Source organism: Panicum hallii, chromosome 8 (assembly GCF_002211085.1).
Source record: "Panicum hallii strain FIL2 chromosome 8, PHallii_v3.1, whole genome shotgun sequence".
Lineage (NCBI taxonomy): Eukaryota > Viridiplantae > Streptophyta > Magnoliopsida > Poales > Poaceae > Panicum > Panicum hallii.
Window position 1 is genome coordinate 5,838,913 of NC_038049.1, and position 14,731 is coordinate 5,853,643.

At 41.8% G+C, this 14,731-nt stretch overlaps 1 protein-coding gene across 1 annotated transcript; it reads left to right on the plus strand.

Annotated features, from left to right (window-relative positions):
* Nucleotides 1-9,385: 9,385 nt before the first annotated feature.
* Nucleotides 9,386-11,619, plus strand: LOC112903560 (transcription factor bHLH18-like). The gene is made up of 5 exons (XM_025972816.1): nt 9,386-9,418; nt 9,522-9,575; nt 9,704-10,135; nt 10,668-11,051; nt 11,274-11,619. The coding sequence occupies exons 1-5, from the start codon at nt 9,386-9,388 to the stop codon at nt 11,343-11,345; spliced, it is 975 nt and encodes a 324-aa protein (XP_025828601.1). The 3' UTR covers nt 11,346-11,619.
* The last annotated feature ends 3,112 nt before the right edge of the window (nt 11,620-14,731 follow it).

Here is a 14,731-nt window from a genome sequence, read left to right on the forward strand (position 1 = left end):
TCTCCCATCAGCCATTTGGATTGTCAATTTTCCTTCGTGTTTCTGACATGCTAGGCTTACTGGATCAAGAGGTTTAATCGGCTAACAGGGTCGTAGTCCTTGTACAACCGACATTGAAGCTGAACTTGCTTTTTGCCTTGGCTGTGATGACGGCCCTGTCATCTACTGACATCCTTTTTCCCTTATCACCAGTAAATCCTCAATGGCTGGAAAACAAGTAGCCGATGAACTAGTCCAAAATTCAACAACTTCATCGGGTATCCGTACATAATGACGATCATCAGCCCTTAGCCACGCATACGACTGTTATGACTTGCGAGTTCTTGGACCCTTGATATTTCCATATTGAATATTGTCCTGGAACTTCGACCTTGTCAATCAATAAACAGCCGATATGTGTTGGAGTAATTTGTGGGTCATGATAACAGACAGCAGCAATCCGACGCCCTCTTGTCCTCCGGGGAATCGCCTCTGGAAGCCATGCAGCATCATTAACTTTGGCTATTGAGAGTGTCGTCTTGTCAGGAGTGCCACGGTGCCATCGTCCTTTGAGAAGTCACACAGTGCCATTGCCCTATTATCATCGTAAGCGCTGACTCGTCGGCTTCGTAAGTTCTTGCACCGTCATGTCGGCGATTGTAACAATCGTCTTGCTTCGACATCAGAGTTGATCATCAGCTAAATAAAATAATATTGCTAGCCGATGTCACTTCATCAGCTAATGAGCCGATTAATAGCCCCATGGCCGATAAATCTATGGCCAACAAATTCCGTCATCAGTGTCTTTGGGGACGTTGGCTGTAGCCGTGATGTCGTTCAGGCGCTCCGCAGGCTCCTCCGGCATCCCGGTGATTATGATCGTGCCGATACCGAGTATAATGCGCTAGTCGAGGTGGAGCGCGTAGAATTTTCCAACCAATGTTGCTTTTGCTCGGTCCGGCGCTCCACTGACTGATAGGCTTAGTCCGATCTTCATAGCCAGCATGCTCATCATGCTGTGGGCCATAAGCAAATCGAGTAGCCGATGAAAGTGTCCACGAGATGAACCTATTGGAGCGACGAACCCATCAACGAGAGGATATAGCTGATACGGATACCTAATGTATCGACTTTTGAACAGGACTTGGTCTGTATCTTATTGCCAATGCTCTCATCGGCTACGCTATTCGTACTAGACGAACCAGCAGCCGATGAGCATCTTTCAGCGATAGCGGCTCTTGAGCAGGTTTAATCCAATTTTGATCTTCCAAGGAAACACAGTTCGATGGTCACACACTAACACGCTATCCAACAAGCCTATAAAATTTTGGTCAACGTGGCATGCCACTTCCTTGACTGTTCATCAACCTTTCGCCCAACAGCTTAGCCAAATACTCCATTACTGCCACTGTAGACACATATCCTTTACTTGATAATAGATACATTTGGCCGATGAAAACACCCACTACCGGAAAAAAGATCTTTGCCGAGTGTCAAATATTTTGCCGAGTGTTTTTTTTCGGGCACTCGGCAAAGAGCTTCTTTGCCGAGTGCCGGTCTTTGCCGAGTGCCTTTTTTAAGACACTCGGCAAAGAAGCTCTTTGCCGAGTGCTTTTTTTTAGGCACTCGGCAAAGAAGCTCTTTGCCGAGTGCCTTTTTTATGACACTCGGCAAAGAAGATCTTTACCGAGTGCCTTGTTTAGACACTCGGCAAAAATAATTTTCAAATCATATTTTGAAGTAGTAAATTAATTCAAATAAAAATATTTTCAACTACAAAGTTGTATAACTCATCAATATGCACAATTTTTATTTTGGATATTTCTTCATTTGACAAAATAAATGTACATTTGTTCACAATATATATCTCTCTCTCGTAGTTTATGAAACTATAAGAGAGATATATAAGATTTGTGAACAATATTAGAATTATCATGTCAGATGAAGAAATGATAAAACAACCAAAATAAACTTTGTAGATCTTGACAAGTTATAAGATTTTACAGTTGGCAACATTTTAATTTGAAGTCATCTTATCAACAAAAACTACATCTGAATATAGAAAATTTAAAATTTGAATTTTGCAAATGACCTCGAATGGAAAAACCATCAAAATTAAAGTTATAGATCTCAAAAAGTTATGAAAGTTTGTAGTTGACAAATTTTTAATTTGAAATCATTGTGTCATATTAAAATACGTTTGAAGTTTTCAAATTTGAAATTCAAATTTTGTAAACGATCTCGGATGAAGAAACTATCAAAATAAAAGTTGTAGATCTCGAAAAGTTATGCCACTTTGTAGTTAACAACTTTTTCATTTGAATTTAGTTACTATCTCAAACAAACAATTTACACTTGGTCAATTATAATATGTGGAGAATAAAAACGTAATGTTGACACATGTGGTTCAATGGTGCAGTGGTAGAGGGAGTTGTTTGTGTGCAGGAGGTCGTGAGTTCTAATCCTCTCATCGACAACTTATCAAAAATTGCTAAAAAAAATGTGCAACCCATTAGATGGGTCATTAGCTGGCTGTGCATGCCTCCCCTAATAAAATTTATTTTTTCCTATTTCAGTTTTTGGATTTTTTCCGATTTACATTTTGCCGAGTGCTTCTCTTTGCCGAGTGTTTTTTAGCACTCGGCAAAGCCTTTGCCGAGTGCCCGACAAAAGGCACTCGGCAAAGACGTCTTTGCCGATGAAATCTTTGCCGAGTGCTCTTTGCCGAGTGTTTGGGACACTCGGCAAAGCCCCTGAATCCGGTAGTGACCATTGGCCGGCAATACAACTCCATCGGCCAATTGTTTAAAATTAATCATTGGCCATCGATGCTTATCGGCCGATGTATCATTTGGCTCAATACCACCGGCAGCCGATGGGTAATAGAATGTTGTCTCTTCCACCAATTAATCACCGGCCGATGGCTTTTCAGAAACCGATTAGTACTATTTCCACTGGTATAGCTTGTCGGTACTTGTAATATATGTCCAGCCCATTTATTTTGCAACTTGATCCGTGATCATCAGCCTGATGAATTCGTCGCCTATACTTTGAATCGACAACACCCAATACTTCAACTCAATACTTCTAATGTTCAATCAAATCTATGTCGGCCATTGGAATAATATTGCTTGGAACTTGGTCCTTAGTCGCAATTGCAATTTATGAAGGTGTCCCACTGTGGCGCCGATAGTTGTATCCGTATCACCTATCGGTACTAAATGTTTGGAAGCGTGATCTATCTTCCTATCCTACCAGGCGTGCAAAAAATATGTTGACGCAAAAATCGAGCGGTCAACCGCTGTTGACAACACAAGAAAGGTCCGAGAGATTTGCTTTACTCCGGCGTAGATCCTGTATTTCAACTCGCGAGGTGTGCGCGGGCATGCTAGTCAATTTGATCTGCAATTAACGAAGGGAAACGTAAAATACATGAGCCGATAGGCGGCGAAGCCTTCATGCTCATAGATAGGCGTTCTTTGAATAAACATCACATGCAAAAAGATATTGAATATAATTATGTCAGTCGACAGGCTAATAAAGCATGATAAGTAAATAATCAGCCATGAGGCTGATTCCAGCATCCTGATGAGCATGAGCGGCTCATCGGCTGTTCGATCCACACAATTAATGATAATGAAGCATGAAAGCTATCAGCTAGAAAGCCATAGAAAACGGAGCATCGTTGAGCTCTTTCTCCACTATGACTAGGGTCATAAGCCGATAAAGTTTAAACTAGCATTACCACCGGTATTTCTAAATGAAACTACAGCGATGCGCCCGGTAGTTACAATCTAGAAATGCTAACAGCAAGAGGTTAATCTAAACTTCACAAGCTAATGGATCTATCCACAATAGAACTTGATCCCAACGGTACTTGAGAGGTAGCCAAGATTAAGATGCAACATGCCATTAAATGATCTATCGTCTATTTCAACAGAATAAAAGCTAATTAAAGCAAACTAAACAGCGAGATGATAGATTAAAGGAATATCAGCCGATGCAAGTTTAATCAAGTCTAGGATAACTGTGATTCTACCATATCTAGCAAGAGATCAAACGATGCAACCTTACGAGATACGATAAAACCAATGACCGGTGAATACACTAGATCAAGATAAAAGCGATACGCCGTAAATTAGAGATCTAACATATATGATAACTTGTGAATAAAATAGATTAAAGAAGAAGCGATGTGCCGTCAAGCTAAGATCTATGTTACTCGATAACTGGTAGGTAAATCTAGACAAAACCACAGCGATGCGCCTGGTAGTTAAAGTCTAGAATACCACGTGACTGGAACTTGCATCTTGCCGGAGATCGAAGTCGATGCAGCCCCGCTTGCTAGAAGACAACTCGTCGAGAAGCGATATTATTCCTACTCCTAACGTATGGTAATGGCGTGAAGCCGAAAAGGTAAATTGAAAAGATGAATTATGTTGTATTGATCGAGAGATTATCCCTTCCACAATAGACGGTGGCACATATTTATATCCTAGACAGCCTAGCCGGTCACAGCACACCAAATTTGCTAATGAAAAAATATCTAAACAAGCTAATATTAAGATACATAGATTCTAATTTCCTTTCTGTAGAATCCTCCTCGATTAAGCTTCTCTCCGATCCATTCATGCCAAGACCGATCCAGATGCGTGATTAATCCGGACTGTTCCCTCGTGACGCATGCAAGGCAAATAAACACACATGTCGTATCCTTCTTTCTTTATTTAATCACCTTTCTTTATACGTGAAGGCTTTTCTTCCAATCTTGCCTTCTAATCACCTTGCGTGACCAATCCGATGAAGCCAGTTCTTGATTAGAATCCTGGACTCCATGTCTGACAGCTTTGTGCACGTTGGATCAAAAACAATAATGGAGGTTTTGATTTCTCTTGAACGAACAGTCAATCGGCTAGCAAAAAATATCTCTGAACAGGCCACTTTTGAACTGCTGCCGAAAGATACCCTAGTCACCACAAACCTGCGGATCACCGTCTATATGGACGCTTGCTGCCGGTTATCTCTCACTCCGAACCTCATGGGATTTTACCGGTCAAAATCTGGTGTCAACACTATGATATTTTTTATTCATGCTTAATTTTTTTATAAAGGTGGAACATTTTTTCTTGTAAAAAGATGTAATTATTTTTTTAAGCTGGAACGTTTTTCTTTTGAAGATGGAATATTTTTTATTTAAGAAGGGAAAGCTTGGTGAGCAGATCATGTTTTAAAATGTACAATGTGTATGCTGAAAATGTTGAGTTGGAGAAACATTACTACAACTATTGTTATTTTTTAAAAGAATAACACCTAAATATTTTCCAAGAAAGAGGAAAGAAAATTGGAATAGTAAAAAAGAAGTTTAGCTAATTTTTTCTCATGTGTTGGACAATTTTTGTTCATGTGGGCCAAACTAAGCTAACTGAAATGGTCAACATTGCCAACTATCCAGATAGGAGGCAGCACTTGGATTTTGGGTAAATATTGAGACATCTTGACAGTCTCGCATTGAAAAAAAAAAACATAACTCTCACATGCAGATCCATCGAAGGTGTTCAAGCATGTTATCTTTCCAACGAATGTACATAGACTCACTGTCGAAAGTCATTACTTCTCTCAACAAGTTGTTTCTGCAAGGTATTAAGTCACCATTTTTTAGACCACGAGCCTTGTAATCTTAAGAGGGGTTGTCTAAGATTTGTTGAGTATCAAACAATGCACAGAAGAAATAAATCATATGCTGCTCACCCTCTATTCCCTTTCCCGAGGTGTCTCACTCGGTGCTAGCGCTGATAGTAGCTATTTTGCCTTTATTGATCCTTCGATTAAGGAGGAAGGTTCCTTCAAAAAAAAGATTAAGGAGGAAGGTAATGAGCCAGCTCGGCTTGGTGCAACTCGTTATCTAAATGAGCTGGCTCGGCGTGTTAACGAAACGAGCAGAAAAACCAGCTCGTGAGCTAGGTCGTTTAGCTCGTGAGCTGACCACATCAATTTTTTTTCTCAGTAACAACGAGTAATAAACAAGGCTGCTTAGACGTTAAGAACGCGGGCAAATTTCATGCCAACAAATTAGATTCACAAGCAAGATCACACCAACTTGATCCACTCAACTCTCAATTATCATTCATAAGTAATGAATATGTTTTTAATCCCCAGTAAAACATAAAAATATGTCCAAACAAATATAAAAAAGATACTAAACAACTATTGGGGAATTGCTGGCTGGGAGCTATCATTGTATTAGCGTAAAAAAAATTGCTCTAGCTCATTAGCATGTTAAAATTTGCTTCAGCTCGTTAAGCTCATTGGGCCACCTGAACTCGCTCGCTCGTTATAGTAACGAGCTAAAATGTCAGCTTGAGCTGGCTTGTTAGGCTAACAATCGAGCGAACTGACAAGCTATGAGCTTTTTATCCAACTCTACTGCAACCATCTTCAGAGAATTAGATTTATTTGGAAGATTCGAGTGGTTTGGATACCAGAAGGTTGTCACGCACTGGACCTGAGACAACTGAGACAACGCAATTTCAGGCTATAGATCCTTAACCAGATAATTAAAAAAAAGGTCATTTCACGATGCTGTTGGGCTTAACTTTGTTTTACAATCACTTGGCTATGTCATCATAATGGAAAGAATCGTCCCAACAGCAGCTTCATGTTGTGAAAGCCCAACAACAGTTCAAGTTCAGCCCAGCAAGGGTGGTCAGTGACAAGTCCATACAATTAGGCTTTCTTTTTGGTACGACTAGAAACTTTTGGGGAGGTCCCGCGGTGAAAACCATTTCAGAATAATGGGAATACTTCTACAAGTAGATGCAAAATACTTTAGAATAAGAATATATCCATGAATGATCCTTGGTTGTTGGTTTCTAAGATAACATTATTAGTGTCTAAAAATTGAAAATCTGTTTTCTTTTCTCAATTAAATTTTCCAAACTAATGTAATGACGACATGCTTCTTCGAAACTCAACACAACGTTACTACTGCCACAATATGACGGCATGAACATGAAAATAATGTACTTTCAAAGAGATATGCCAAAAATAAAAGAAAGCAAATTGGATAGGTGAATGAAAAGAGCATCATTTGTAACATAGCACTGACCTGTGGCATTACAAGATGATATAATGAAGACACGAAGCTAATCACATCGTTAGTGCCCGTCAATAATTTGCTTGCACCTAGATATGACTTCTTGCATTGTTGGCTTTTAAATTTGTATGAGCGCACAACAATAGATTTTTAACACTACTACGAAAACGGTTTTTAGGGGCGGGTAAAAATATATTTCTAGAGGCGGGTGCGGTACCCACCCTTATTTCTCGCAGCTAAAAATAACTATTTTCCGGAACGGGTAACACGCCCCCATGAAAACCATTTCACTCACCCACCCCTAGAAATAATATTTATAGGGATGGATGAGGGATCACCCGCTCCTACAAATTATATTTCAAAAAATAAAAAATGATGACAAAAAAATTGAAAATAAAAAATAGAAAAATATTCAAGCCACCTACCACCACCACAAGCCTCTCTACTGCACAAGTAAAGTTTTTGACAAAATATGCACATTTACGTTAACCGGGGGTTCGAATAGCTTACTTCAAACCTCGTGTGTATTGTATAGTCACTTTTGACTCTATGAGGTATGTAATTCTTTTGTATTAATTCTGAAATCGATTTGTAGGAGTGGACGATGCCATCACCCGTCCCAAGAAATCCATTTCCAGAGGCGGGTGACGCAACCACCCGCCCCTAAAAGTATTTTTCTATTTTATTCCAAAAATTCGTTTAAATCTTAGAATATAGCAAAATAGATCAAAAAAATGAAACTTGGTTTTTGTGAACTATAAATACCAAAAAATATACCAAGCATATTTCAATCTACATAAAGATATAAGATTGTAGAAATCTCAAAGTATGAGTTGAGTTGTATATATGAGATACTACAACACACATACTATAGAGTACAACAATTCAATCGTGGGTATCCTAAACGGTCTTAGAATAATTTATAAACTACAAATTTTAAATCTTACCACTGCAACTTAGATATGGAGCTACTCCACAACGGAGGTTATTTGAAAAAAAAATCAACACTTCTAGATTTTGAAATTAGAGAACTTATAATAATTTTTTAAACTAATAAATGACATTAAATAAAAAGTTCTCACCTACAAAATTTTAGGTCTCATCAACCTCTACAATTTTGATATAAATTTTAACTTCATCCGAGATCATATGAAAAAGCTATAAATTTATTTGTGATGGATCATTTGAAGAGGCAGGTCATGCCATCATCCGCCACTAAAAATATATTTTTAGGGACAGGTGGCGCTATTACCCGCCCCTACAAATGGCCACCATTTACAGGGCCGGTGATGGCGTCACGCACCCCTAAAAATTCATTACCAGGGGCGGGTGATGACATCACCTGCCTCTAAAAATGGTGGCTATTTCCAAGGGCGGGTGATGGTGGATCGAATGCTACAGTAACTCTGCTCCTTTTATAGGAGCGGATTACTTTTTGGACCGTCCTAAAAAAAAGAGGCGTTCCTATAAATCGTTTTTTATAGTGTAAATTTGTACTTAGAAAAATATGATAATTTAACAAGTAGAATCAATATCCTGATAGATGAGGCCATCAAGACAAAACTATGGAGTCTTTTCTTCAGATTTACACTGATCTGAACCCATTTCTTGCGGATCTGCTTCTGTAATCTAAAGCCTGCATGATTAGCCAAAATACAGAGCGACACTATCACATGGACCCCCTAAAAATACTTGACATGAGTATGTCATATATTTATAGAATTATATGGACACAAATATATAGAGTTCACAAACTTCACTTACTCCAACAACTGACGTAGACATCCCTACGGAACTATCACCATCGCTGCTACCTACTATAGCGCATCATGATTGGTTCAGTAGTACGTGCTTATTCAGGTAAGCTGCTTATTACATAGCCGCAACTGTGATGGTCTCTGAGCAAAGCACACTTGTTTGAAGAACAAATGAGAACACCTTATAGCATTCAGGTGTCACTATCGTCGTACCCGCAGGATCTTAGGATAGTGCTTGTTGAGATATGCGCAAGGATTGTCTAAACCGTACCTATTACAGATCACAGGATATATTTTGACAAAAAGGCCGATAAATTGTGACGATCCTCAGGGATCAGGGCTGTGATGTCAAAGGTCAGCACTCACGAAAGCAGACCAAAGAAGAATGAAATTGTAGAAAAAGAAAGGAATGCGTTCGTGCGTGTGCAGATCCAATCATCCAATCTTGAAAGTATTTGTTCGTTGGCCTTACCTGCCAATGCAAGCCCTCTCTAGTTTCCACCCCACTAGGTCTTCTGTATATAAGCAGGAACAGTAGATTAGCAGCTAGAAGCATATGAAAGAAGGGAACCCAAGGAAAAATCTAAAGGTATGCATTTGCTTTGGTTTCCATTTTGTGGCTTTGTGCGCGATGTTCGGATTCGTAGTTATCTTGTTCCTCTTGCGCATATGCTCCTTGCCTTTTTTTTCAGGATCAAAAGGTGATGGATGAACTAAACCAATGGAACTCAGAGTCATCGCATCCGGTAAGAACATTTATTCCATTGTAACACCCCGCTGAGCTCTGAGAATCTCGCCTTGATTTCGAGTGCTTAATCTGATTTGCTCTTGAGTCTTGACTTGCTACAATCGATGCTGGCCATGTCATCGTCAGGAACCTGATGATCAGGACGAGCTAGCATACATGTACCAGCAGCAAGAAGGGCATGCCGGGATGCAGCAGCTGTTCCAAGACCCACACCCGCGGCACCACACGCTGGCCATGTCCGGTTTCCAGAGGTTTGGGAGTGCCTCGGCACTGCCTAACCTGTCGTTCAGAGGAGCGGTGGCGGCGGTCAAGAACGAGCAAGGGCAGCCATCGTCGTCGAGCATCCTCTCGTTCGGCGGGCTGCCGCCGGTGGCTAGAACGCTCACCTTCTCGGGAGGAGAAGACTGGCCCAACGTCGCCGTCGAAGGGGTGCCGCCGGAGAGGCGGAGCCGGTCGCACTTGAGCACGCAGGAGCACGTCGCCGCCGAGCGCAAGCGGCGTGAGAAGATGCAGCGGCAGTTCGTGGCGTTGGCCACCATGGTCCCCGACCTCACCAAGGTAACATACTAATCCCAATACACTTCTGCCAAGGTGATCCTCCAAATCCAACATACAAACGGGTTAGAAGCTTAGACCGGGAGGTGAATACCGACGCAAGGACGCACGGTACGGTGCTGAGGTCAAACGTCAAAGACCTCTCACCAGCAGCCCTATGACCAGTCAAGGTAGTTGGGACTACAGGTGGTTGATGTACCAGCTGGAGCTAGTCTTAGTCATGACTCATGAAACGAATCGTAGACAAGCATGCATTTTATAAATCCAAAGATTACTGCATGTCCAACTTCATTATTATGCTCGGTTCTGAATCAGTTGTCGAGGCACGGTGCGAAGAGGCCTGCAGAAGGCAGTAGCTATCATCTGTCCCTTGTTTTTTAATGAAAATACAAATATATAGAAACATGCATAATAAAGTTTGACACAAATTTCTAAAGCTAACAACTCTGTAGTAGAGAAATGTTTGTCAAAACAATATGAGATCCTTTAACATATATTGCTAACAAGTTATCAACTAACCTTTTGTATTTGTCAGACAGACAAGATCTCTATCCTTGGGAGCACCATCCAGTACGTGAAGCAGCTTGAGGAGAAGGTGAAGACACTAGAGAAGCAAAGCGCAAGGAGAACAGCAGCCTCTGAATACACGGGGTCTGAGGACAAGGGTCACGTATCCTCAGCCGACACCCAGCAGGCATCAGGTCCCAGCGGGAGCACCACCCGTGGTGTCGGCAGCTCCATCCCGACCGTCGAGGCGAGCATCCATGACGACACCGTCCTGCTGAAAATCTGTTGCCAGAGGAGGAGCGGAGTGCTGGTGATGATCATCTCCGAGCTCGAGAGCCTGGGCCTCTCCATCATAAACACCAGTGTCTTCCCATTCAGTAACCCGTATTTCAGCATCAACATCACTGCCAAGGCAAGGATATATCCCATATTCCCATATCCCCATTCATCGATCGACCATTAATGTGTCAATGTGTTTAACTTTAATCGTATGTTAGATGCATATGGTTAAGTTTAACCTATTTGATTATATTTTTTCCTAGGAAGTAATTATCGTCTTTTAAGAAGATGGGTTTTGCAACTCCAAATTTAATTGTTTTACAGACAATATTTAACATGTTTGTGTTTCGTGCAGATTGGAGAAGGCTTTTCCACGACAGTTGAGCTCGTGAAGAATCTCACCACGGCTCTCAGAGGTTTCTCTTGATTGAAAAAAAAAGAGACGGAATAGGAAGAGTATTAAGTGAATGCGAATGGAGCTAATTTCTTCTATCTTTAATGATATAATTTTCACTGTCTGTTTTCCTTTCAAAGATTATTAAAGTATCCCCCTTATTACTTATTTTATGTCTAATGAAATTTCTTGTAAGTGTACCAATGCTCCAAAAAATGACGGGGCCTTTATCCACCTAAAAATAATACCTTTTCGATAGGATCTCGGAAAAAATAAGTAATCATTAGCACTAGTACGATTCATGAATGTACAATGTTTACTTCTTGTTTCTTCTATAAATTGTATGATAGAACACTTCGTGTAAAATTATATTCGTTCAAATATTTGAGTGCTGGAAAGGGGGGGGGTAAGAAAATAGATAGTTGTGCTGAAATAGTTTGATCGTACAAAAAATCTAACATATTCGAATATGTTAAACGAAATTTGAGTATCCCATAAAAGGTATCCTTTCATCCTAAAATAAATAAAATTCTTTATGTTTCAGACAAATTATTATATTGGAAAAATGACCTCAGCGCTCTCCAGTAACATCATGTTCCTTCTTTAAAATCCATTGTACATCAATGCTCGCTGTTCTCTGGCTAAGACACATCTTAATTGCTCACCATGAACGATGCAACAATTGAAGATGTGAACTGTTTGTGCAAGACTGCTGGCGTGAGTGTGTGTGTGTGTGTTGGGGGGGGGGGGGCAGGGGGTGTAAGGATTTTTAACTTTTTTCTTCTTAACATAATGATATGCCCACTATGTAAGAAACCAATAAAAAAGACACATCCATGAAAGACGCGGAATGGACCCGTCATAAATAGAAGACGCGGGTTGACAAGCCACATCTTCTATAGTTCGGGAGATGCAGCTTGTATACCCGCATCTCCTAGGTACCTCCCGAACTACAGGAGACGCGGGTTCAAGAAATGTGTCCTCCTATGTATCTTGTAAACAGAGATTCGGTTTGAGAACCCTCGTCTCCTTTTACAATCCGCGTCTCCAATGTCTCCTATAATAGAAGACGCGGTTTTAGAACCCGCGTCTCCTATATTATGTGTGGTAAAGGCGATGCGGCTTGTTAATCCCCATCTCCTATATGTGCTTGAAAGGAGATGCGGCTGGGCAATACGCATCTCCTTTAGTCTCTCATATAGGAGATATTGTTCCTCTCTCTCTCCTTCACCAGCTTTCTCCAAGCCGCGCCCTCCGCCGTTGTCTGTCAGCTGGTCGGTAGCACTAGTGTTCTTGTGTGCCGGCCGGTGTCACACCTCCTCGCCCCCTTGCTCGTCATCGGCGTGGCGAGCGCTCTTGCCCGCGCACCTGCACCTCGCTTGTTGCTGGCATGGCAAACGCTCCTGTCCGTGCGCCTGCGCCTCGCTCGTCGCCAGCGTGGCTAGCGCTCCAGCCTGCGCCTGCGCCTCGCTGAGTGAGAGCTCTGCTGCCACCCGCCCGGGGCCGTCGATGTTCTAGCTCGTCCAGGGCTGCTACAGGCATCTCGGCCTCCTCTTGCGCCACCGCTGGCATCCCGGCCTCCTCCTCCGCCGTTGTTGGGTCTTGCAGCGTTGCCAAGAAGGTGAGGCTCCACCTACAGCCACCTCGGCCATGGTTGAAATTTCTTGTATCTCTGTGTGTTTAATTCGATTCCGTTATGTGTGTGTGCATGCAGAATTGATGAACATGTTGAGCTTGTGTTGAAGCCCGCCAGCCAGCCATCATGTTCGAGCTCAGCGCCATCCTGCTGGACTTAGATGCCATGGCTCCGCCACTACTCTCTAAAGCTTAAGTGGTTGAGTCGTCTACACACCATGCTCCCCTCACGGCAGGTGCTCCGGAAGCTAAGAAGGTGAGGCCTTTTCTTTTCATAATTGAGGTCCAAATGCAATTTTTGGCCCATTTGTTCATGTTCTAGTATTTTAGGCCCATTTGATGTCCAAATGCAATTTTAGACCCATTTGTTCATGTTCTAGTATTTTAGGCCCATTTGAGGTCCAAATGCTATTTTAGGCCCATTTCAGTATTGTCATCACTTGTATTCATTTTGCTTCATTTTTCTTGGATATTGATAAGTTCCTTGTTTAACAATAATGCAGATGGCGGACCGAACATGGATGTATCTTGAGAACTGTACTTGTGAAGAGTACTTAAGTGGTCTAAAGTCATTCATTAGCGCAGCAGAGGCAGACAAGTTGAATCAGCACGCGTAGCAGAGGCGGACAAGTTGAATCGGCGCTTGTATGCCATGTGTTTTCCATGCATTGACTGTGAGAATGTGAGAAAGTTTTCAACTTCGATGCATGTGCACGCTCATCTCATCATCTGGGGATTCATGGATGACTACTTGTGTTGGAACCAGCATGGAGAGGAGGGTGTTAATGATCGAGACCTTCATGGTGATCGTATGGGTGAAGGAATCTCCGCCAGTCAGCAAACAACTTGCTAGGATTGCGATGAAAGGCTCCCTGAACCTACCTGCTAGAATGATGAAGCGGAGTGTGACAATCAGACTGCAGGACATGATATGAGTGAGAACGAGCTTGTTGATATTGGCAACAATTATGTCAACGTAGCTGAAAAAATGGAGGAGATGATGCGTGATGCAATGTTGTATGATGGGTATGCTAGTGTAGAGTTTGTGAAACTGCAAAAGATGGTGAGAGATATGAAGACCCCACTATATCCGGGGTGCATGGAAAAGTGGACAAAACTCTTGACATCACTTATGCTTCTACAGCTAAAGGCCACCCATCATTGGACCGATCGCAGCTTTAAGGCATTGTTAGATTTGCTAAAGGACATGCTTCTGGAGGAGAATGAGATACCCTTGACCACTTATGAGGCGAAGCAGACTATTTGCCCTTTGGGAATGGAAGTTGAAAAAATCCATGCTTGTAAGAACGATTGTGTCCTGTTCTGTAGTGACCTTGCATATCTCCATGAATGCCCAGAATGTGGAGCCCCTTGATACAAACGAATGAATGATAGGGGTGACGAGGAAAGAGTACACGGAGCTCCTCAAAAGGTGGCATGGTATTTCCCATTAATTCCTCGCTTGAGGCGTTTGTTTACATCATGCAAGGACGCAGAGCTCTTGCATTGGCACAGGGAAGGCCGCAAGATAGATAATTATATACACCACCCGGCGGATTCAACATAGTGGCACAATATTGATTGGAAGTATAAAGTGTTTTCAGATGACCTGAGGAGTCTTCGATTTGCACTAAGCACAAACAGGATGAACCCGTTTGGTCAGATGAGCAGCTTGCATAGCGTTTGGCCAGTATTGTTATCGATCTACAATCTTCTGCCATGCCTGTATAACAAGTGGAAATACATGATGATGTCGATTCTCATCTCAGGTCCACATCAGCTAG

What these genes read in the sequence shown, in the direction of transcription:
- LOC112903560 (XM_025972816.1), top strand. Translation starts at nt 9,386, where the DNA reads ATGAAAGAAGGGAACCCAAGGAAAAATCTAAAG. An exon ending in ACTCAGAGTCATCGCATCCG is followed by an intron (nt 9,576 to 9,703) that starts GTAAGAACATTT and finishes TGTCATCGTCAG; the next exon opens with GAACCTGATGATCAGGACGA. An exon ending in GCATCAACATCACTGCCAAG is followed by an intron (nt 11,052 to 11,273) that starts GCAAGGATATAT and finishes TGTTTCGTGCAG; the next exon opens with ATTGGAGAAGGCTTTTCCAC.